Source organism: Nipponia nippon, unplaced genomic scaffold, assembly GCF_047370975.1.
Source record: "Nipponia nippon isolate SJK-2023a ecotype South Korea unplaced genomic scaffold, ASM4737097v1 scaffold_1, whole genome shotgun sequence".
NCBI classification, from domain to species: Eukaryota; Metazoa; Chordata; class Aves; order Pelecaniformes; family Threskiornithidae; genus Nipponia; species Nipponia nippon.
The window spans coordinates 37269480-37295221 of NW_028262290.1; the positions used below are offsets into that span (position 1 = coordinate 37269480).

General features: G+C 35.8%; 1 protein-coding gene across 3 annotated transcripts in view; it reads right to left on the reverse strand.

The window, feature by feature from the left end:
* Nucleotides 1-25742, reverse strand: part of CUNH8orf34 (chromosome unknown C8orf34 homolog) — a 173896-nt gene that overhangs the window by 44195 nt on the left and 103959 nt on the right. For all 3 annotated transcript variants that reach the window (XM_087751811.1, XM_087751803.1, XM_087751796.1), the window contains exon 8: nucleotides 18309-18444. In XM_087751811.1, the coding sequence (XP_087607937.1) occupies nucleotides 18309-18444 (136 nt within the window). The remainder of the gene's footprint in view (nucleotides 1-18308; nucleotides 18445-25742) is intronic.

A 25742-nucleotide genomic window follows, 5' to 3' on the forward strand; every position in this document is an offset into this window, starting at 1 on the left:
TTTATGTATTTCTTACATGTGGATTCGTATTGCAATAGATTCTCATGTGACTCAAGCAACAAAAGAAGTCACAAACACTATTGCTCACCAAAAGAATTCTGTTACTTGGACTATTCTGATTTCTTCTTCAATAGTAATACTATTCATAAGACACTTCCACAGTAAAATGAAAACACTTAAAAATTCTTAAGCAATAGATTAGAAAGAAGCATACATCTAGAAGAGCTTCTGAATGCTTCAGAAGCTCATTATACAGAGATGTATTTTCTAATCTGTCCTTGTTTATGCTACTTTCTTCTCTGGTTTATTCTTGCTGACTGTCTTCCAAGAAAAGTGTGTTGCACCACGCTGCAAGCATCATTAATGTTGGAAGGCCTAAGTTATGAGATCCACTTATCTGGTCCCTGGTACTACAAAAGCAATTTCATCTCCAACTCTTTTTCTTGCAGACTAGTTGCACGCAGAAGTGTAAACTCCAAGGTAGACTTGATTCGTTATTGCCAGACACCAGATAGAAATTCCTTTAGCAAAAAAAGGTAATAAGGCGACTATAAAAAGAGCAATGTATATGAGAGTCTCATCCTTGTTTGCAAAGCAACCTAAAAAAAGTTGAGCTTTTCCAAACTGGTGGCTACCTTGGAAAATCTGAGCTGTTATTTTCAATATGTACTCTTAAAAAAAAAAAAAAAAAAGACAAAAAACCAAGATACCTAAGAATTACCATCTTACTAGTACTTTATGGACTATTACAGTTATTAACCAAAACATTATTTCAGCTATTAATATTGTAATGGGAGTCTAAACTTCATACCTGATAGCCAACATTTTTTTCTATATACATTCTGTTTATAGTGTGATCTCTTTCTTAGAGGCCATTTCAGTTACATTCAACCAGCTGCATATTGGACCTTCAAGAGCTACAAAGGCAAACCACCTCCAGGCAAATATTTCAATTTCCTCTGACCCAAAAATGCATTCTGTAGGACTTGTTCCAAGAAAACTGCCAAGGACTTCCGGACCAAAGGAATTCTGAGTAAGTTCTACAGGATGGGTGCAGCAGCATTATACTGGGTCTGTCACTACAAACAAGCTTGTGAGTGTGTGAAACACAGTCATACTGCCAGTATGATTTAGAAAATATGATACAACAAGAGTATGCAAAAAGAGGACAAAACAATTTCATCTATAGTCCTTGAATGAGTCACAGCATAATAAAATCCTACACTGACTCATCAGAGGAAGGAAACAGTAAATAGGAAAAACAGAGTTAAGATGGAAATTATAGATTTTTTTTTTTATCCACTACTTTGAAAAGGTCTTTTCACACACCTGAACTATCTATAAGCACACACAGTATTATATAAGAAATGGCAGTGACTAAAATCAGTAAAAAGAAAACATGTTGATTCCTTTAGGATTCAGATTAGGAATATCTGACAGATATTCAGATTAGGATATCTGACAAAGCAATGTTTTCTACAAATGTTTAAGATTTATCACCTTATCAAAGATTTTATATTATTTCCATGTAAGTTACCTTGATCTACTGTGTTAATTTTTCTATTAGTGATGGTTCAGTATTTGGAAGTGGGAGTAACCTACCTAAAAAAAAAAAACCTACTTTTTTTTTTTTTTTGTCTAAAAATTCAGCCGTCTTAAATTTTCACTAGAAAAATGAAAAATTACTTCAGCATGCACAAAGGTGATACAAAACAAATGTTGCAGTTTTGATTCAGTAACATATTTATCTAAATAGATTACTCTTTGGTTTAATATCATGCCCATGTTAAGCGCATTGCTGAACTTGAGCATTTAGGATGTTTTTCTTTCTTAAAACATAGATTGTTGGAGAACAGGGCATGTCATCAAGATGAGGATATTACACTTTGATATTTCAATAGAAGTCACCTATTTCACCAGATGAAAAAGTACTAAGATGAAACTATTATTTGAATCCCAGCTGCTAAACTGAAATGAAAATGAGGTTAACTCCGTGATTTACGTTGCGTAACCTTTGACCAATGAGGCTGTGTGAAATAACCTACATAAAACCCCATTCTGACTAATACGACAACCTCTTTTTGAACATCTTCAATATTTCCCTGGCAAGTCTGAGTGCTCAACAACACCTCAGAACACATTGTTCTGTGGTATCACAATTACCAACAGCCTTAATGAAACACTTGTAAATCCCTATGATTACAGAGGTGGAAGACAACTCACTGACTCATTGATTTCATCCTGCGGGCAGCACAAGAAGCAATACCCTAGAGAAGTATCAGATACTAGTGCCTACTCTAGTTCCATTTGTTGCAAAAAAAAAGTGAAATAAAGCAGACTAATGGCCATAAATGTTTCAACTTATTTCCATTTTCAAGATGACAGACTGTTCCAGGGGAATTTTACAGGGATTAAATATGCAGCATGTAAGTATCTGCAACATGACTTTAGTGACAGGGACATTGTACACCAAGGCGATGGGCTAAGGATTCAGCGCAGCCCTGCATTTTCTGCCTGGTAGATGAGCTCTGTTGAGTGGCTGTTTGGTGGAGTCCAGCTGGAAGAGACTGATCAAGTGCTACAAAGTCCCAAGCTTCTCTTGTGCCTGACCTTTCAGAAGAACCCATTCTAGCACTCAAAGAAAGACTCTTGAACTTTTCTGATGGCACAACTTAATGAGGAAATGCCTCACGAACTAACTTTATTTCCCTTCATAGCAACCTCCTCATCCTCCCACCCTGTTTTCAAAGCCACAATAACACCCCTGTGGCAATACAATCATTACTATAAGGAGAAAACACTAAGTGCATCTTGATCTTTCTTCTAGCATTACGTAGCAGCTGGAAATGAACTGGCACAGTATGAGCAGTCATTCTGCAAGATCAGCTTTGCTTTGAGCTTGAACAGTCATCCAGCATATCATTTGTTTCTAGATTGTACTGTCTGTTTGAATCACATTATAGAGTCAGATTCTTCCATGTATTTGCATAAAGCAAAGAGTATTCTGTTAGTACTAAAGAAGGAATGAATAAGTAGTATGAACGAATACATGCTGTAAGGCATTTTAAAGTCAACAATGAGGTTTTCATAGCAGCAACATATTCCCCATTAGATGACTTTGAAAAACTAAGAGCATTTCCCTTTTAGTGTCTGAAATTTACCAGTAAGTCCTTTTGATACTGTAACACATGCTACTTAATTATGCCAACAATATTACAGTTGGAGCTATCTACATAATTTTATCTAATTACAGCTATATAGAGGTAGACACAAGAAAGGACCCTTACATAAGGAAGGTCTGTTCTCTGCAATACGCAAATCTTTGAAATGACATCTACTTTTTCTAACACAGTTTACTAGGACATATCTCTTAGTGATCTTTTTGCCTAATCAAACTGATATTACTTAAGCAGACTGTGTGGTGAAACTCATCACTACTATCTGAAAGTTAGTCCTTCCCAAAACTTAACATATTTGACGAGGAAATAAATGTTACAGTATCTAAAGGCCAGTTGAGTTTATTGCTCTTCTTTATTGTAATCAGCTACATGGCATGTCATTACACTTCCCTATTCTTTTTGTGTGACAGAACTAGCGGTCTTGTTTTCAAATCTCTCTGATACCTATCAATATCCAATTTACATGAGCTATTAAGAGGACAGCTTCTTGACGTTATGGTAATTGCTGCTTTAGAAAGATGTTAGATTGATGGCCTCACTTAGAAGCCAAAAAGAAAGAGACAAAATGATCCTACAAAACAATTCCCTAAATGAATCCAAAATCCATCTAACAGCATCCTAAAATGACTAATTATCATGGGTACCTAATAAAGCGTGGGTATAGCGGGGATGGAAGGAGAGAGTAATGCTAGAAGAGCTGTAATTTCTCCCCTTGTACCACCCCTAAAATAATGCAGTAGCCCTCATAAAACTGCAAAGTTTCTAGACAACAGGACACTGGAATTAAACTATGTCTTGGGGAAAAAACAGCAGGGAACAGTTGAGGAAGCTGAATTAAAATTGGTTTTTTGCTCCACAATTTAATGTTGGCATGCATTTTCAGATTTGAAAATTGTGGAAACATTTACACTTGAGCAAAATGGATTTTTAAGAGGTAAAACAAAGTTCTGCTTTGAGGGCAACTATAGGCATGTCTATACTTGAATGTGTACATGACTGCAAGTACAGATGCAGGACAAATTCCTACCTTAGAACTCCTACAGTGCACTAAATGTAGACATACACTATGATTGTCCTCTATGTCAACACTGTTACCCTATGATATTCTTAAAATTAGTAGTAAATTAAATTAAAGTAAACTCCATCTTATAGCAGAATACTACAATAAAAAAAAAAAGTTCACTGGTGAACATCATTCTCGCAATATTAATGGATTAGAAGAAAAAAAATTACTTCCAAGGACTACCTCAGATTCATAAATATAATTAAAAACACTTAACCACAAGCATAGGTACCTTCTAACATCAGGGCCTAATGAGAAGGAATAAAGTATCCTGAAAACAGAGAAATGCAAATATTTCTGATACCTAATATTGAGATACATGCTTTTTAGTATTTGTTCTTTGTGTAGACTACTAATTCAAAGCACGTGCATTATAAATTGCCTTGTGCTAGTGTATAGTAGAGGTTGTGCTGTAGGAAATTTTTGTGTCAAATCAGATACTAAACAGGAGAGGAGATTCACCCTCAGAGGAGGGTGACTGTTCACTTACAGACAGAGTAATTGGGATTATATTTAGATTAATACTATTCTGACATAGTCTTCCAGAAATACGTCACTTAACTCAAATAACCAAATTCCCATTCTATTCCTCTCAAATAGGAACCAAAAAAACCCAAACAGAAGAATGTTATCATTTTTTGGACAAACTCTCCTTTAATCCCCAAATAAACAACTACAGGCAAGAGTTACATAACTACCGTGTACGTGACTGGCCTTCAAATTCTGGTACACGACTATGGGACTTTTTCTTTTTAAACATAGCAAACTAGAGCTGGATAAATTTGCTCAAATTCTGATGTTCCCCAGAGGTGAACGACAACAGAAACTTCGAAATTCTACTTGAGAAGAAATCCTGAAAACCTGTTATTTCAAGACAATACAAATACTTCTGCTGGCTTTTTAGTAATAAAGAAAAATTCCTCCAGGGGCTCCAAGACAGTAAAGGGCACTCCCCGAGGAGGAAGTGGGAAATTACATGTCTGAGAATTGCAGCTCCAGCCATTCTTTCTGCTTTGCCCTGTGTCAGCTAAATTTTGCTGAATCTGGATAATTTCTGTAAAACATTTTGGTTTCTGTGAATCATTATTTCCTAAAGAACACACATTTCATTGGAAAATTCCTGATCTGCTTTGCTGAAGACTCAGCTGACTTCTTTGAGATAAACGTGGTGAGAAGTAGGGGAAAGTTCAGCAAAGAATCCTTAAATCTTTCAGCAAAAAGAGCAGTAAAGCTGTTTTCATGTTCACCGAAGATCAGTGTACATTTTTAAGGCTACAACCACAATGAAAGGTTCTCAACTCTGAAAAACAGAGGTAGTGTCATGCTTGTATTAGAATCTTAATTAAGGAGATTTTGGCTTGTTGAATCACTGATTTTGCTTAAATTATTTCAAAGTAGGTTAACTATGCTCTTGAAAAAATCCTAACAAATGCTTCAGCGATTTACAGTTAGTTTCTTTATGAAGTGGTTATTAATTTGGATCAAAAACTATAATATACATTTTGTAAGACTAATGAATAACGTGAACTTATTAAAAAAAAAACTTATTAAAAATATAACATGTTTCTTTGGCAACCAAAGGGAATTTCAGTCAGAGATGAGGAAAAGGATAAATTGGACTTACTGGACTTCCATTTTTTTTTTTTTCTTTCAAATCATCTGCTTCCTTTATGTAATGTAAAACATTACATCTACATCTAACATCTCTCTCTGATATCACTGTAATATTGAATTATAATTTCCCTAGAACAAATACATAACTCCCAGGAAGTTATAGCAACAGAGATCAGACAACAAAAGTCCTGAAAGCCCCCACATGCTTTTAGGTTATATTGAATGTTTTCTTGCACCTTTCCCTAGCAACCTCAACACCATACCAGTAACAGTACTCCAAGCTTTATAATCATTTGCCCTGACTTGCCTATAATATGGTGAGTTTATTTCATTCTTTGTTCTCAAACATACTGATCCAAATTCTGATCTCATGGACCTTGACTTACTGTCTCCACAAGTTCTGCACTCCTTTATACTGGTGTAAAATCCAAAGCTTCTCCAGCATCTAAATATAAAGCCAGGAATTTCTGACCTATTCCGTTTGTTCTACTAATGTCTTTTACAAAAATGAAAATGTTAAAACTATGCCAGCAAAATTCTTAGTGTATTCACAGGTACAGAGAGAAAAAGATGTCATTTTTCTGGTATAGACTACACCAGTTAATATAATGGTAAAATTATATTAAATAATAATTATTATTAAACAATATGCAGGCAAAAGTACTCTTTTTGCTGGTAAAACTCTCCATCTGCTTTAGCTATATACCCTAGCTTCCTAATGAAGATTAGATTTTAAAAGAAGTTTATACAAATTTCAGATCAATAAACTATAGAAGAAAAATGTCTTAGATCTATGGGGGCAAACAACAGATGATTGTGAATTCAGTGGGCAATGAGGGTGGCTGGCACCTCTCAAGTCTGAAGTAATAATGGGAAAGCTCTGCAGCATGTCACCTTGTTACATTAAAAAATCAGTGTCATAGCTTCTGTTTTCACCGTAGACTAAAATACAGGAGGCATCTGCATTGAAGGGAAATAAAGTATGAGGACTATTGGATTATCTTGCAGAACATTATTCAGGAAGGTAGATGTTTCCAAAATTAAACTATAAGACTACATGAATAAATACAGATATTTAACAAAATTTATGAATAACATGTAGGGATATAAATTTAGTGACATATTCAGCATGCTCCTCAACAGACATTTATAATTCCTTTAAATCCATTGTAAAGAAGTGGCACAAAGCTCTCCGGCTGGAGTAGGTTGTAACTACCATCAATTCTATTTATGTGAGATATACAGCATTCGTATTCTTTGAGTTTCACCCTGATCTAAGGTACAGTTATTCTAAAAAACTCTCATTTTCACTGATACTATTCGGATCACAGTCTGTTTCTTACTTTTGCACTCACTGTCTTAAGGACACTATTTCTCGGTGCTTGTACACTGCAACACAGGAAATTATCTGAAAATTCATAAAAACCGTAGTTAAAAATGGATTTTGGTTGAAGTCCATTCTCTTTCTGCAAATTAAAAGCATTATTTCCCAGCCACTCTTGAAGATTTTTGTGGAAACTTTCCATGTCACCAATACGTAATTCACAGCCATAATGTTTTCAGCTGGTAAAACTAGAATATCCACTTGCTGAGTAAAACTTACACATTGACACAGCCTGCAAAATAATCTTTTCTGTGTGCTGCTTGCCTTTTCAAAATGTCTGAATGCAGGTCTTTGTGCATTTAAATAAGTACACTCTGCAGCTATTTCTGAGGAGAACCAAAAGTGGAAATATATTTCCCAGAGTAAGGAATCCATAAAGAGACTGAATTATCTAATCCTTTTACAAGATGGGGAATTAAGCCATTATTATGGCAATCTTTTATCTGCTGCTGGCTTCAAACCATTATCTCACAGGAGAAAAATTACAGTCTTTGTCAGCCTTTTCAGACTTAACACTCTTTCTTCCCCTGTGAACCATTTTTTCTAGGACTTGTGAAAGGGTTATGTGTGTGTGTGTGCATGTGTGTCTTTAAGAGCTATATTAAACTGGTATCCAGAGCCTCAAATTATGACCAACAAGCTTCCCCAAGCTCATGATCTCCTGGCTTCCTCCCTATATCGTTTGCATCCAGAAGCAACTGCTATTGCTGATATACATCACAGTGTAGCACCAAACAGAAAGAATCTATAAACACTGCAATAAAGAATTAGCTTGCAAAGCACACATCAAAGAGAGCAAGGGAAAAGAAGGGGGAAAGGCTTGAGAAAGCACTTGTCTTTTTAAATTATTGAGGGGGTTGAACGTGTTTTGTAGGGCAAAAGAGAAAGAGATGTCTTGACAAGATCTACAAATGAAGGACAGGATGAAAAGGATGCTACCCTCTATGAAATTGAAAGACTACAACAATTTTCAGGTCTGGACAAAGTAATATTAATTTCATTTTCAAATATGCTCCTACTGCTTTCATTATTACAAATCAAGGCTGGTACATTTAAAAGAACTAAAAAACCCTTTAAGTCTACTCTTCTTAGAATTTCGCAACAGCATTTTTAAACGTTTACACGTGTACCAACCTCCTAATACCAGTTCTATCTTTTTACAACCAGCCTGAGATAAAAAAAAATATAGCTACCACTGAACAATAGTTCTTAGAAAAGATGTTCTAGTGACACATCATTAATTCACAGCATCTTATACAGCAACTTATACTTCCTTCATAACCAAAACCAGATCCTAATTCCCTGTCAGTAAAGTTACAGTAGGGCTATCTCCAGATGAACTTGGCTCACTAAGTGGCACATTTCCAAAACCAGTCCTATCATTAGAACAATATCTTAGTATGTATGTATGAGATGCAATTCACATGCAAATTTTATGTACCTAGTGTACACGTTTCAAGTAGAAGTCTATTTTCACTAACATGCAAACACTTATCTTTCTTCAAACAGAGTTCTTCCATTTCTCTTATGCTGATTAACAGTTTTATGCCAAAAACAAGTCTACCCCACACATGCAGGCTTTAAGGAAATAAAATAGCTGTTAAATCAAACTCAGAGGGAAATGCTTCGTCTCTGAAAATACTGCGTAATGCAAGGACACAGACACACACTGTTCCTTTTAAAGACATATATGCTTAATCTGAAAATACTGGTTTCTTCACAGTTTACATAATTTTTGATAACAGACGATGTTTTTATTATAACAGTATTTTGTGGAACTTCTGATAGGTCTGAAATTATTGCTTGGTGGATTTATCCAGTGGGAAATTGTGGTAAAAAAAGAGGGAGGAAAGAAGCCTGATCCTCCTGGGATTTCTGTCTGAGCACTTGATATAAATCTCCTGTCTTATATTGTTCCCTTCCCAAGACACAGTTATTTTGAAAATAGAGAGACCTTGGCCATCATTTTAAAACACACATTCATTGGGAGCTTGCCATAAAACTAATTAAGGTTTGGGATTAAAAATGATAATGCACCTCTTGTGCATTTTAGAGGTCAAACTTAGATCCATGATTTAAAAAAATCATTTGAAATCACACAGATATTCTTTATTTTGCCTATAGTAAGATGTTCAAAAGAAACATGAGTCAGTGAAAGATAAGGCAAGTCAGTGTGTTACTCCGACAACTTAGCAAATCAACCTACTAGTTTTTAAAAATGAATTTATGATGTTCACTGTCTCTGATAACCACTAGGACCAGTAAAAAAAATTTCTGAATTATTTTTTCTTTGGTGTTTTCCTATTTTTTTGAAAGAACAAGTAAGATACCAAACTTGTACAACACTCCAGGAAAGGAAAGATAAAGTGGTTTATTTTAGCTGTGTTTAGCACTTAAAAAATTAAGAGAAGACAATGAAGATGCTATTGTGGTTATTTACACATCAAAGCTGGGCAAATTAATCGCTGTCCAGTTTCAACTCGGCCAAAAAGCTAAATTAAAATGTTTTGATTAATTTTTTTTTGCCCAAACTCTTTCTTTTCTTGTAACTCTTTTCATTTTTCTACCTCATAAGAAGTTCTAAGTAGCAAAATGAAAAATATGGGTCTTCTCCACAATTTTCCAAAGTGAAAGCAGATTTATAAAAGTTATAAAGCACTACTATACAGAGTTTCATTTGCTTGTTTGCCACTCTTCAAAGGAAAAAGATGCAAATAAAACAGTTTGTTTAGGACAAAATCTGTGAAGCTAGCACAAACATGAGGAAAATTCAAGCTCTTTGAAACAAGACGTCCAATAAAACTAAAGTTACAAAAAAGAAAATAAAGGAAAAAAAGAATGAAAAATAGTGACACGAGTCATCTGGAATGTTTAGTACTTTCTCCTCTGTAAGAATAGCCACTTAGAAATAGTACACAGACAGAAAGCTAATACGAAATGCAAGACAGGAAAGAAAAAAATACGTATATATAATCAAAAGGTTTGGTAACATTTGAAGACATAAACTTCCTAACATTTTGTGCACGAACTCCAATCAGAGAATTTTTCCCCCCAAATTATTTCTGTACCAACCGCTTTAGTTTGGAAACATTTTTTCCCTTGGTACTTTGAAGTCATTTGTTCCCAAATTTCAGAAATATTAACAAACCAGAAGTTTCTGCCAGAAACTGAGTCACTAAGCTGGCTTTACCACTACTGGGCAGACACACAAAAACTATTCTTTACGCAAATACATGTACCAAACCATACGTATACCTGTATCCATTCCCAAGTATTACATCACAGTGTACAGAGCCAAACCAGGGATTATATGGAGGATTTGAGAGATTATTCTTTCTGACACATCTGTATATTATTGATTAATTAGAAATATAAATTTTATTCCACAATATCATCCTGTTTCCTACCTTTCTGCTGCATGATTAGATAGAAATTAGCTCTTTCCTTTAAAAGATTACATGTTTCAAAGGTATTTGCACATGGAAAAAGACTAAAAACTTTTATAAAGCCCACAAATAAGCAAAGTCCAAATCCTAGGGGGTTCTTTTTTACATTTCTGTGTAAAAGGTTGCACTCTAGACAGATCAAAATCCATTTAAATGTACAAAAGGAAAAATTTACTTAAAATTCAGCATGGAGAATAAAGCTAGCAGGGAAAAAGGGGTCATAATGATTCAAAATCAAGCAGCCAATAAAAGCCAGAAAAACTGGAACTTAGTGGGGAACATAACAAAAGATTCAGATGCAAGTCATCTGGATGACCTTCCACTCTGACAGAATACTTACTATGCATTTATTTACACAGACCTTCAGGAAGTAGCAAAGAAAGCTAGGAAAAAGAGGAATCAAAACTATGGGTCAGGTCTATGAGGAAACATAACGCTAGGTTTTCCAAATAGATATATCATGTTATGCCATGATTTTGATATCAGAAATTACAATTTATTCTCCTCATATCCCAATTTCTAGTCATATGCATTCCAGGATCTACCATTTGTATGTTAATCCCCACAAAACATTAAATTAGGAAGGAAGTTAAAGTCTATAAAGAAAACCAGGGATTTAAAGACATGCTTTGATGTCACATACACAGTGCTCTACTCCTAACTCTGTTAGGAACATATAATTTTATATTCCCAGTGATGAAATTCTCTTCTATCTAGTTGCATCACTTCTTGGTTTATATTAACACTGCAGTTAAAGGGATGATTATAGTTCATGTAAACATACCTGGACCACCTATAAATACCTCAACCACCTTTAAATTAGGATCTGCAGATGCTATCACTGAATAGTCTTGACAATTTATGTAGCAGCTAAGGAATTTTTGCACAAGCAGAAATCTCTCTGCCAGATTTCAATGTAGGCATAGCCTTTTATCATCTCACTCAGACACCACATACTGTTACATTTGCTCAGGGTAAGGGGAAAACAGTTCATGGAGTTTTAATGTCTTTTAGTCGTGCATGTATTTTCAAGGTACTACTCCCTTTAGAGTGACTCACACCAAAACAGCTCAGCCTGGGAAAGAAGATTTCACACTCAGACTTGAATAGTAGTCCGCTGAAAACAGACCAGAAGCATCTACAGTGATGGCTTGGTCTAATTTGGCAGAACATAAACCTAGACCACCTGTTAAAAACCACACCAGCAGCAAACTCTGCATCCTCCCTTCTTCCAGGATCTATGGCATCTGTATGGGATGTCAGAGGGTGCCCCTCTTCTTCACACTACCCGATCAGACTCTATCACAATATTGCATGGTGCAGCACCCATTCCCTGACTCCTTCCTGTCCTCAGCTGTGGCGTTAGTCTGGGATTACATGCCTGGACAAGATAGAAGAACCCATCTCATTTCAAAAGACAAGTCAGGCATCCCAGTGGTTTCTGTGCAGGGAACACAAGGATGATGAGAGCAGACTAGTCATAAACAGTAAGGAAGGGATCTAGTGCACAGCTGAAGTTGAGGAAGCTCAGTAGGCTTCCTTCCTTCACTTGAGGAAACGTTCCAGGAGCCCACCATCTTTAACTGCTTTTTAAATGTAGTCTTTTGTTGGTATTTATGATCTTCCTCACAGGGGTAATTAATGTCACTAATTTTTCTCTTTGTTGTCTGAAGTTTCAGTAGTGTTGTCTGTGGACAGTACATACAGTAACACGGCTTCTTTAACAGCAGTTTTTTCTCTGTTTACAGTCATCAGTTTTTCTGCTTTTGATAGTTAAATAAGATCTACTTGTCAAGCTTCAGACACTATTTTCTGTACAGCTTATTATCAAATTTTCCACCAAATGCTTCTTAATGACCTCATCTCATTAGTATTGTTATAGCTTTGTGATACTCAGATAAAGCATCTCCACACAAACTCTTATTCTGTAAGAATCTGAAATGGTCAAAGCTAGATTAACACCAGAGAATTCCCTGACCAAACAATTAACTCCTGTTCTTTTCTAGAGAGATGTATCATGGCCAATTCAGACAACTGTTCCTAGTCTTTCCACCATTATTCTTCAATTTATGACAAATTATAGCTGGTTCCTTCAATTCTCTTGTCTCCTGCCCCACACGTTCATGGTCCTCATGGCTCCATGTCATGAAGATCTGCTTAAAGTCCAGTGGTGTATTTCAGGGAATCTACATGTGATTCTTAAATTTCACATAGTACTGTGTAGTTTATATGACTATGGCCCAAGTACACATGGAAGTGGTGGAGACCACACTGTAGAAAACCAAACTTACTAAAATATTGCAAAAATCTAGATGGCTAAAGAAAAGTTAGCTGGCCTTGGTAAATAAGCAAGTTAACTTGAAGATTATTTGGAGGACAAGACATCTTAAAGGAGTCAGGGATAGAGATGATAAGTAGGGCAACAATGAAGATTTCACAGGCAAGGCAAACCGACATAAGAATTTTTGTGTATTTTTTCCAAACTAAGTTTTCAGAGAGCATCTATAAATTGTAGCATGCACAGAGCATCTCATTTATTCTACATTAGCAGCTCAAGCACACAAGTTACTACACTTGAACTGTACTCCATGTCCCGATGGTGACAGTTAGAAAAGCCATATTTATTTTTTTAATGTACAGATGTACTTTGTTTATTTATACCTATATATTTGATTCCTCTAATATGTTAAAAGGCATTAGGACATCATGCTTTTTCTCTAGCCAATCTTAAAATATTAAGTAAAATATCGCATCTCAGACCTACATTTGTATGCGACTAGTGCTCCTTCCCAACATTCTTGTTCAGAAGCCTTCAAGCTTGTGGCACAGTATGTTTTCTATAATCCCATTTCTTTTTTAATCACATGCAACCCCTTTTTTGTATTCTATTGATGTTAAGAAGAATGAATGCAGCCCTTGCGCTATTAAAAACAAAAAGCTTCTTACTTCCAGGAATGCATTGGCAAGACTCCACAAGAACAAGATTTAACTTTTGAGCATGGCAGTGGGCATACAAGGCTAATGGGTGGTCCTTACAAAAAAAAAAAAAAAAAAAAAAAAAAAAAAAGAAAAAAGAAAACCCCCTAAAATTCATTCAATAGTACATTAATATTATCTTACACCTTATGCCTGATTACATTCTTGCAAAATGCTCAATGTGCAAGGCACAATACCTGAGAAAATATGGAAGTGGTGTTTGGCTTTTACAAATTGTCATTTAGATCTTTATTTAACCCATATGAGTTTTGCCTATGTGTGAGGATGTCTTATGATTCATTGGCCAAACCTGAAATTCATTTGTTTTGCCTATATGTGAGAAAGGACTCACAAAATCTTGTTATTGAATGAGTCAGTCTGTTCTCCAAGTCAGACTAATTGTGCCCTTAGATGGAGAAGGAATTATTATTATAATAATTTTGCTCAAATGATCTAAATCCAGATCAGTTGTACCAAAAGTGTCTTTGCTAATTTTCCAGACTAAATAGCAAAACGCAAACCTTCCAAATACAGGGGGGGTTTGTAGCCTTTTTTCTGTATCTATAAACCTTGTTTTGTTCCACCTTGTGAATGATGTCACCCCTTTATTTAGATGACTTAATATGCTGCTTAACTTGCACTGTAGTCCAAGAGCAGCTATGGGAATAACATTGTTCTGTAGCTACTTTCCCATTTGAAAAACCTCTTAAAGCTGTTATCCATCTGCATTTCGCTCATCGTGTGTGAAACATCTATACAGAAAACAGTAAGCTCTCTGTTTCTTACAGCTATATTCCAGTCTACAAACCAATTTATACTCCAAGACGATTAACGCCTCCTTTTTATTTCCCTTTCTCTCTCTGCTTTTTTGGGAGGTTGGTATTTTCTTGTTTGGTTGGTTTGGGGGGGATTTTTTGGTTTTTTGATCATAAGTTGTAAAAACCAACTTGGTGTGATAGCTTGAAAGAATCCCCCATCTTTACATCCTAGATGTCTGGGTGGAGAACTTTAGCTTTTATTAAAATTACTGACCTGGGCTGTGATAACTCTATCTATCTATCACTTGAAGATGACTGGTGAAATTATCAGCACTGAAGGTTAGATACCAGTTTCTAAAAAAAAAACTTAGAAGTTTGGGGGTTTTATTCTAGTTCAAATTATGTCCATTCTCAGTCTCATTTCTTATGATTCATGAAAAAGCGCTTACTTTTGTCTAAGAGACTTAAGGCAAGGGAGAATGTTTTGCCAAATAGTTTGAACTAAATGCCAGTTACTAGCAAAGGAATAAGACTGTACTGACAGAGAAAGAGGGAACCAGAAGTTGTTAGTATTGTCCTCCTATTATTACATTCCAGAATTTGGGTCCTGATTTTCTCATATATTTGAGCAGTACAAAGGGAAGGACCTTAATTGGAGCTAAATGAAGTCGATGACAAATATCTCAGCATGGTAGAAACAGTTGGTTCAGTCCAGTCCATTCTTCTCACAGGTCACTGTACTCCCATGTTTAGCCCATTTGTAGGAAGCTATAGAAACCACAGAAGAGATAAGACATATTGCTGCACTGTACCCTACTACAGGTGCTCTCAGTGGGCGTACAGAATTAAACCAGCACTCGTCTCAAGCTAAAGTAACCTACACATAGCCATAGACCTGTTCTCTCTAATTCTCAAATAATGAGGAAGCTCTAATGATCTACGGCAAGAAAAGGTAATCCTAGTAGCAGGAGGGTCTAAAACTTACACATGATTTTAATGAAGAAGTAGGGTGGAACTTCAGTACGACTATTTGTCTTTTCCAAGTGAGACCCAAAAAATTAAGCCAAATTAAGTTAAAGCTAGTATTGAGGAACTCCTTCAGTTGTTTAAATAAATCCCTCTCAGAAGAGCCCCAACATGTCCAAGGAAGTGAGGAACTTTCTGGAGGAGGTATCACAGAAGGTAAATTGACTGGAGAGTAATCAGAGCAGAGCAGTTTTTAAAACATACAGCAAGGTGAAAGAACCAGATTATGCAAATGCAAGAGTAAAATTAAACTTCTTGTCTGAGCCAAGAAGCACGTTTCCTAACATTTGGAACTCCGCCAATCAAATTTCAAGTAAAAAGTCATATTCCTCCTACAGACAGCCAAAATACCTTCAGCAAACCTGATCTGGTAATCTGATTTGACAAGCCCTATTATCTACAGAACACCCACTGCCATTAATAGCTCCATTCATTTCAAATCACTTTATACAACCAAAAAATGGGTAAAATTAAGAGGAAAGACACCTGTTTAATTGTAACCAAAAGTATGCATAACAACTTATACTGACTGCTTTTTCAATTGTATTCAAATGTGCCTACAATGAAATCCTACAGTATTTATATAAACTGTACAGCACACAAGACTACTTAGAGAATATAAAAAAATAAAAATGTCATTTCTAAAACAAATAAATATACTAATAGGTTCTGTATTATGACCTTACAATAAATACCAGGCTTTGTCATAACAATGGAGATAAATGCCATCACTGAGAAACTTTCATAGAGATGACCCAAATACTCAGGCTGTGATTTTATAGCATGGTATTTTCAATGGCTATATCACTGAGTAACAGAAAATTGAATTGCTCTTGGAACCAAACAGGAAAAAAACCCTATCTTTGTGTCCTTGAAGCCACTTTTTTCATGCAACTCACTACTTCAGCTGCTGCAAGAAGGCACTGGACAAATCCGCTGTGGAGGTATCGAAAGAGAGAGCTAACTGGACTAATAACTCTGCCTTGAAGTAAGAGAAGAAAGGAACACTCCAAAAGAACAGATAGACTTCATCACCTTGAAGAATAAATGCTAGTCTCCCTGCTACTGAATACAACAGCAATACACATTTCTCTGTTTTGACTCCCCTTGCTACTGATGAGATGGTATATTTTTTTAATTCCTCCAAAGTTTAAAGAAACTGCTACAAGAGTGAAAAGAACCACAGTCAAGTAGGTATCATCCAGTTCCTTACCAACTTCATTAAACAGGGTAGGGAATGAAATGAAGGTGTATAGGCAAAATAAAGCACTGCTTTGCATTCTCCGATAAGTGAAGTGACAAAAGGGGATTTTATGAGGTCTTTTTCTCACAACTCATATTTTAGAGTGCAGAGTTATATAGCACAGTCAGTTAAAGGACAATAGCAATAGCCAAGGTTTCTAGGTTTGGCTCAAGATCTGAGCCGTTTGTTCCCTGGTGTGCAGGACTGAGAGAATATATAGTATCTTGGCACCTGCTGTTAGCAGCTACTCTAGGGAATTTAAAATTTAATTAACCTTCATAGTAAGCCATACAAGATTTTATGTAAATTCAAAAAGTCCATGTGGAAAACTTAACATTTCTATTTTCTTTACCTTTCTATTTGTTAATCCATGGACAACTGATGCCAGTTGAAAAAAGGTGCCACACTTTCATGTAGCTAGCTGTTTGGAAATATTTTACAACATAAGCAATTTGTTTCTAGTGATTTGGGAAGAATCCCATGACTAGCATGTTTGCTCTTTTCTTAAAGCATACGGCCACACTGCTGACAGCAAAACTCTCTAGAATTACAAGGCCATCCAGTCACTGCTGCTCTGACAGCACTGTGAGCTGAAGTTCCCCAAGGCTCCACAACCCTGCTAAAGAGATGCTGTTGCATGGGTTATTCAGTATGCCTGTAGTTATGCTCCCAGAGCATCAGAAAATGTTGTGAAGCCCCTCTTCCTACACAAGTGCCTTTTAAAAGTAGTAATTTACAAGCAAAATGGGAAAAAAAGTAGAAACGTAGGGTGGCATATGGCCAAACTTTTGACTTAATTTCACCACAGGTTGCTTTTTATTTACAAGCGGCTAATCCCCTCTCAAACTACACAATAGAGCAGCCATTGGCAAAGGCAGGCAGATAAAATTGGCATGGCTCTGTATTGTTCTTGCTAATCTGAACCATTAACAGAAGGGTGAGAAGGCTAGTTTTGTCATTTAAACAGGCTTAAATCCTTTCTCCAAATGAGCTTTTGTCTCCATAGAAGAATGCATCTAGGAAATTTAAGGGGTTTCTGTTAGTGTTGCATTCTCAAGTTGACTTGGATACAGGAATACCAACCTGTTTATTTGGCCCTCATACTGTAAATGCAAGAATTATTTCCAGCTGTCAAAACTGAAAGGGGTTCAGCATGATTAAATTATTTCTCAGAGGTGAAACAGGATGAGATTATAAAGTGCTAAGAAGCAACTATTTGAAATCCTGAACTGCACCTGTGCAACTAAATCTCCATTTATACAGGTGTTTTTCAAATTGGATTTGAACCTTTAAATTCCCTGATTCATCCCCTGGAAAACCACAGAAGCTCAAATAACTAATGAAACTCAGAGACAGAAAGGCTTAAAATAGTTTCAAGCTGTGAAGTAAGGCCTAAGACTAACTACGTTCTTTGATTCATTGTTGATGCGACACATCAAGCATAAACAGAAGTTGCACAACACAAATGCCAGAGGTCATAGGGTAGCCAGTAGCTAAGTAATTATTTTTTCTTTAGCACAGGAGAGGTCATCACCTGGCCCATAAGCACAATACATAGCTGAAAACCTGGGGAAAAGAATGTACTGGTTAGCATGATCTGGTTTTGTTTTGCTTTTTACCTGGCACATCTTGCACAGATATTCAACGTGACCTTTGCTTGAGGCTCAGCCGTATGAGCACTTCGAGTTTGATTGAATTTGCTCCCAGAAGACATCACACTTGTTACTCCTTCCATTCTTAGATCGTCAAGATCCTCTGCAACAAGAGAGAATGACTGGATGAACACACGATTAAATTTTGTAGCAATAAAGGTGCTTCACTTGTAAAATCACTAAAGGATGGAACAACTCAAAAATCAGGAAGAAAAGACACATGGTTACTTGTATAATAATAGGAAAAGACATTTCAGGGGATTTTTATTTATATATACTATCATCTTGTCACAAAGCGTTCCTTGAAAAAATATTCAGTATCATTTCCACTTCAAACAGTGCTGCATATTTTTTCAATCTTTATTTCTCCAATGCATTTATAAAAAACTTGTCATCAAGAGATGCTGTCCAATAGCTCCATTTGACATAGGGCACACTGAAGAGAAAATTCATTTTTTTGACTGTATGCTCCTCCTCTAATTTTTTTCATTGTCTACTCACTTAGCAATGAAAAAATATTGCTAAAATAAAAGTGTTCTGCTAAACCCAGAAAATGTGAAATGGATACACATATCCCATTGAAAGAGACCATAATGTGCATACTTATACCCACCATATTGCTGTAATATTTGGACAACTCATAATAATAACTGGATTTTCCACTACTGTAAAACCATTCCCATTTTGCAGGAAGACAGTTGAGGCGCTCAGAGTATTTTTTGCCCAAGATCACACTGGAATAGTGTAGCTCAGTTAGACTGTAAATCAATTCTCTTGGTTTACAGTCAGGACATTCTTTAGGGATAATTTGTATATTTTTTGCTAACATAAAATAGGCAACTTCTGTATACCTAATGTATCCATAAAGACCAACTTTCAGTTGTTTATAATTTGGTTAGGTTCTAGCTGAAAGGTAAACAAGGAAAACACTGATTGGCTGCTATTAAATGAGCACCAACCATTCCATGTACTGACTGATGCATGTGGCTTATGGTATACGGTATGTGATAATCTAATTAAAATGTCTTTCAGGTAATGTATACATGTTTTTTCCTATAGTTATGTTTACAAAAGAAACCTGATGTTAAAGAATCTGAGTGGAGCAAAAGTGCATAAAGGCAGACTTTAAATCCTGACATCACATGAGGACAAGTCACAGAGAACTTTAAAATCAGAAGAGGCAATGTTCAATTACAATTTAAAATACACAAGTAGTCATTATAGATACACAGTGGAGTACCAGGCTCCTCTTCATACACAAAAGAGTGAGATACAGCCCCCCCGAATCATTACCTGAAATATTTCTGGTTGTCCTCTATAGTTCATAGACGCTACCCTTACCACTGTGCTTTGAATTCTGGGCAGTACGGTCAGACTGTCAGGATTATGCCATGTTAACTACATTCTTTTTGGGAGACACCCATGAGACACCCATTTTAATAACCAACATCCAAGAACACCAAGGCTAAACTTAAATGAAATTTTTGTGACTAAAGTCCTTGAATTAGATTTTCTTATCTGTAATGTTTTATTTTACTGCTTAAGAAAACTCTCTTCCCTCCCATAATTCGTTGGCTTGGTGGTATAAATTGACAGTTCCACTGAAGTTTCCGGCATCGATTTACACCATTTCCACACCTTTTTATTTAAATTTCATCTATGGTTATTATACTAAGTAATTCAAAGGACCTGGAAGGCTATATGATAAAGAATCATGAAATCAATCATCCATGAGTCATTTCAGAAAAGGTATTACATATTCAGAATACATTATGTATTAAAATAAATACAGTTTAATTGTGCTTTAAAGAGGTGTGAAAAGTTCCATATTTCTTAACAGATGTAAACCACTGGATGGATTACAGTTTAAATGAAACTGAAGCATATGCCTCAGGTTTTTTTCCCCCCTAAACAGATGTGATTTCTTTAAATGAGGTTTTCAACTGTTCTCTGCTTGATTAACTTTTGGCTCTCTGACGATTAAGACTGTTTCAATAGAGCGATGACATAAGCTGCCCCGTGTCATACCTTTTATATTTGAATCTGTATATCAAAGCATGCCTTTTTTCATTTTTAGTCAACTACCAACATCTTTCTCTCAAGAGAAAATTAAGTGAAACTTTGTGCAAGAAACGTGGATTTCAGAGGTGCCTATAGTAGTAGCTAACAGAAAATAGGCAGAGTATTTTAGACCAATACCAGTAATGTGCATGCTAAAATGTAGATTTTTAAAAGAAAAACCCTACATCATATGCAATTGTTAATTTTTCTCAAGGATTTTTCATTGATCTAATTCAGCACTGGATGGAATTTGTCCATGGCAAGCTACAAAAAGCTGTTAATATTCCAACTAGACAGAGAAGTATAACCCCATCTACCAAATCTGAACAATAACTGCAGCATTTGATTTAACTTTGATTACTGCACTTCTGCCTCAGTATTGAATGATTTCAGTTTCTTCCAGATGCCTCAAACTTACAGTGCAGATATTGCACTTTCTTCTCACTAAAGCAACTGAGCGTTGAGAAGGTGCCTGGTTCCCAATAGCCGTAACTTTGGATGGGAATTTCTGAGTTGTAAGCAAGTTTACATGCCACCTGGCAATCTTCCTGATTGACTACATTCATTATTGAAGGCCCTTAATTAAAAAAAAAAAACAATAAATCATACAGCAATTTTAGTACTGAACTGTGTGTGTGCGCGCGCACGTGTATAGTTTGTTCAACAATTGATGTGTGTTTTGCAGAAGAATATTTGTTCATAAATAAGGATGTTATTAAAATAAATACAAACAATGAGTGCAATAATGCATTTTAAGAATAAAAAAAAAAAAGGTTTCCAAAGGTTCAGATGTTTCTATGTAAGATTGGAAAGAATCAGTCTTAGCAAAAAAGGATTTCATTGAGAAGTCAATTCAGTTACAGGGTCTGGAACACTGAATCTTTTATCTTTCTTTGTATTCTTTGCTAGACCAACTAGTGATGATACAGCTGAGTGGTTCAGTGATTTTATTGAGCAGCAGTGAGGTAATTCACTGAGAAAAGAAAAAGAGAAGGCAAGTTGATGACTGCTTATGTGATGGAAGACAAGAATACTGTGAAACTTCTCAAACCCTTAGAAAATTGTTACCTATCTTTGTACAGGGATAGGCTGGAAGTTCAGGTAAATGAAACAATCTCACTTGTGGTAATAAAAGTTTGTTATTTTAATGCACGACTGTGCACTGTATTTCTTTGATTTAATGTTCATTTTCTGCTATTCTCCATGTGAATAGGGTACGTGAAGACCCTACCTTGTCCTACAGCAATTTCCACTAAGTATGTTGTGTGTAGTAAAAAAACCTACCTACAAAACAAACAAAAACCACTTACATTTATCTCAAATCAGCAATTCACCAAAATAAATTCACACAGCTGCAATCTTCATGCATTGCCATAACAACAATACACAAAAATACTTAAAAGTGAGATAAAGATCACAAGTGTAATATAGCATAGCACAGAACCAGATGTTTTCTATATTAATAATAATGCTGCACTAAGCTGAATTCTTTGTGATTTTTTTATAGACAAATTTCACCAAAAAGGAAAGGGGAAAAAGGGTATCTATTTCAGCTAAACAAGAACATAGCCCAGTAACAAGGAATTGTTTTCAAATGGTATGTTGTTTTTAATTATTTACTTCCTTGCTTTTTGGGGAGGGAGGGCTGGGGAGAGGGAAAGGGGCACTAAAGCCAAGCATTCTAGAAACTGCGCAAGATGTCTTGGGATGAGAGGGTGTGGAATCATCTTACGAACATCTCCTACAAGACTCGCACACCATTCGCTTCAAGGACAGAGCTCTTCTTATGCAAAACTCCTATTAAATGCAGTGAAAGTTCAGTTGCACAGAAGGCTCACGTAATCAGGTTATGTGCTGCATTGTTTGATATGATCCAGTCACTTTTGTCTCCTTCCTCCATTATAAAACATGTAGTAATTTTCCAGGAGTAATTCAAGAAGTATAAGGCGCAAGGCTGGAAAAAGTCCTGGTTCATCTTTAGAGAGGTTATGACAGCTCAGAGTTCGTCTGTTCAGTCTAATGCTAAGAAAAGCACTAAATGTTTTCATGTGAGAGTAAAAAATTCAGATAATGAATTCTGATTTATGTTGTTGCAGGCCAGCAGTCAATTCTGATGCACCAGTAAAATAATGCGTCTTTCTTTGAAGCAATGAATTTCTCAAGGCAGTGTTCTTACATCATGATAGACATTGATGTATTCCATGTACATGGTACTGATTTGTCAAGGATTGTTGACTGAAGCACAGTCTCTTAATATGCTCTGCTACTCTCATTAAAAAAAAACAAACAACCCCCCAAAAAAACAAATGGAAAAAAAATCAACCCAAAAATCCAAACCAACAAAACCCTACTGCTGATAGCAGTTCTGCTTGCATTCCAGGAATTTATGCTGCTTTATATGTCATACTTGTGTGTTTCTTATTATGTTAGCAATCCTCTCTATTTTAGATAAATTTTCTTACCAATATCAAGAGAGCCCAATAAAAATCCCACCTTAATTCCAAAAGAACTGTTGGGACAAGCAGGAATTAAGCCTCCAGACAAAGAAGAATCATTAATCTAGAATACCTGATGCTCCACTCCTGAAAATGATGTTTAATCATTTACTCAAACAGAAGTAAAACTAGAGTTATCTTCTGCTAACAGGACATCTCACTTTGTTTCCTCTTATTCATCTATGACTTCGATGTCATGGAATAGACAATGCTGTTAGTCTGGTACATACGTTGTAATATGTCTTCCTATTAACATCTTCAAATATCGGAAGCTGGCCCAATTCAGACCCATGCCATAGACTGTTGATGCCAATACCATCCTAAGTAAATCCATCGAGAGACTTTCACTCTTTAGAGCCATTTTAGATTCCTGAACCCAATGTTCTGAAGACATCTTACTTATAAGCACCTCAAGTTGACAATAAATTCCCTAAATGTTTGTGCCTCCACTGATGGACATGAAAAACCAATTGAAACATGATGCTTTTAAGTCCTTGAGTTTGCATGTCCACCTCTACCTGTGTCATTTGTTAGAGCCAATCTAGCAGAATCCCACCCCACAGTCAAAACCACAAAACCAACATGGGACTACAGAAAGCAGCATTGTTTGCAGGTACTGAAACATACAATGAATCATTGATTAGTGTTCTCACTTTCAATCAGCAAAAGTGAGAGGAATCTGTCTTCAGTTTCTCCATCTTCCTACTTTAAGCTGGGACTGGAAGTAACATGGGAGGTAGCCTTTTCTGATGAAGATTTTCTAGTTTCATTAGAGCACACTTCATTATCTTAGACAACTACACTAAGCACTGGCCTGCAGGGCTGCTGCTTATTCTCCCTTTTTCCACTAGGTGGGGTATTTGTTTACTAGAGAAAACAAATTACTTGCAGGAAAGATTGATGGAGCACTGACTTAGGGGATGAGAGTGTCTCTAAGATGCAGTGTCTGGGCTTCAGACCCTTGCTCCAAATCAGGCAGATCAAGGTCATAAAACAAGTCTTGGATATCCCAACTGCCCAAACCACTGACTGAATGCAACATTATAGTCTCATTTTATTTAAACAAGAAAGTCCATAACCACAGTTGAAAAGAACTGGCGTCATGCCCTCTTATCATTCCCTGCTGGTAATCCTAGGACAAATGATCCAATATCACTAAATAACCACCGCTCACCCACTAGTTCAGCAACAATAACTGACTATACAACCACTGTGCTCCACACCAATAGTGATTTCAAACACATTGGTCTAAACTATCAACTAGGTAGTTTCATTCAGTGCTAAAGAATTATTTCAAACACTTTATTTTTACAATAACAGGAATCTACTATTTATTGGAGCAAATTAATTACTTCTACATTTCCAATAAAGTAAAATTTAGAATATTTCACTCGTTACATCACATTCTATAATGCATTACTGCAACTGCCATAATTGTACAAAAGTACTTGCACTATAATAATAACATAGAACTGCAAAAAGGTAATAATGAGAAACCCCACAAAGCAACCAGAAATTCTGGACTTCAGAAGGCATCTAAAGGAATGCTTTTTAATGTTTTTCCTTGGCAAACTTTTTCTTTTTTGCACTTTAGCTTTAAGTAAAACAACTTTTAAAATTAAAAGCAAATTTTGATCAATATTTCTAATCAGCTCCAATTCTGATGTCATTTATTTATGCAACCACTACATTTATTTGAATATGCAATTCAGACCTCAGTCCAACTCTGCATTCTTAAAGAAAACCACCAAAAAAAGCTTTGTCATAATAATAGAATAAACCATGTTTAAATCAGTAGGTTTTTTTTTCAATCAAATCAAAAATATCAAAGCATTAGAAAGGAATGTATATTTAAAAGGTTTCATTTTGGTTTTAATTTCAGTTTGTTTTTTTATTTTCTAACAAAGAGGAGCCAGCCATAATATTTTTCAAGTGTATTTGGTTAATGTAGTACAGATGTTCCTTACAATTTATATCCAAAATACTGAATTTCACATTACATTGTCACTTACGTTTTTCTTTATTAAATCTATTTTGAATTAAACTGATAATTTGCAAGCTGTTTATATGACAATTTTACAAAAATGAGCTAAGAAGAATAATAATTCATTAATTCAGCAGTACACCTCACTAAACATAAAGCAACTACAGCGAATTTTCAGCCAGTCAGAGATGATATTAAACTGTTTAGCTTTGTATGAATCAATTTTTGCACTGAGGGCCACATTCGTATTTCTTTGCAACCACCTAATTTACTCTACCAGCCCCTTGGCAGGATTAAGCTTAGCTGGCTGGTCAAGAGGCCAGGGGAAATTCATACATCTTTTATTGAAATAAAAGTTAAGGCAAAGCATAAAAATTACAAATAATCTTATGCCAAACATTTCCAGTAACACTGAACCTTCCAACAGCTTTCTTTCAAAAAATTATTAGTACAAGCATTTCTGGAGTGCCAGTTACTAAAGCATCTGTATGCTCTCTTCCATAAATCTATCTTGATCAAGGATTCCTACAGTGGAAATATCTCTCTTTCCCCAACTTATTTTTTTTTTTTTTCGTTTTTAAATTAAAAAGATCAGATTCCAAATGTAGTCAAACACCTTACTTGTTCTTCAGAGAATCTGCTTCACGAGAGAGAAATGCACTAAGCAAGAAGCAAGATGCTCCTCCAGCTTAAATTTTCTATGAGAAACTAGCGCATCTCCCATTTAAAAAAAAAATGCTTTTCAGTCAAGCACTATACCCAAATGCACCTGGCTGCAGACCAGGCTGTTGTGTTAGCAAAGTTACAGTTAATTTAGGGACTCGTATATGAGTGATCTCAGATTGTACAGTTTGGGCAGGC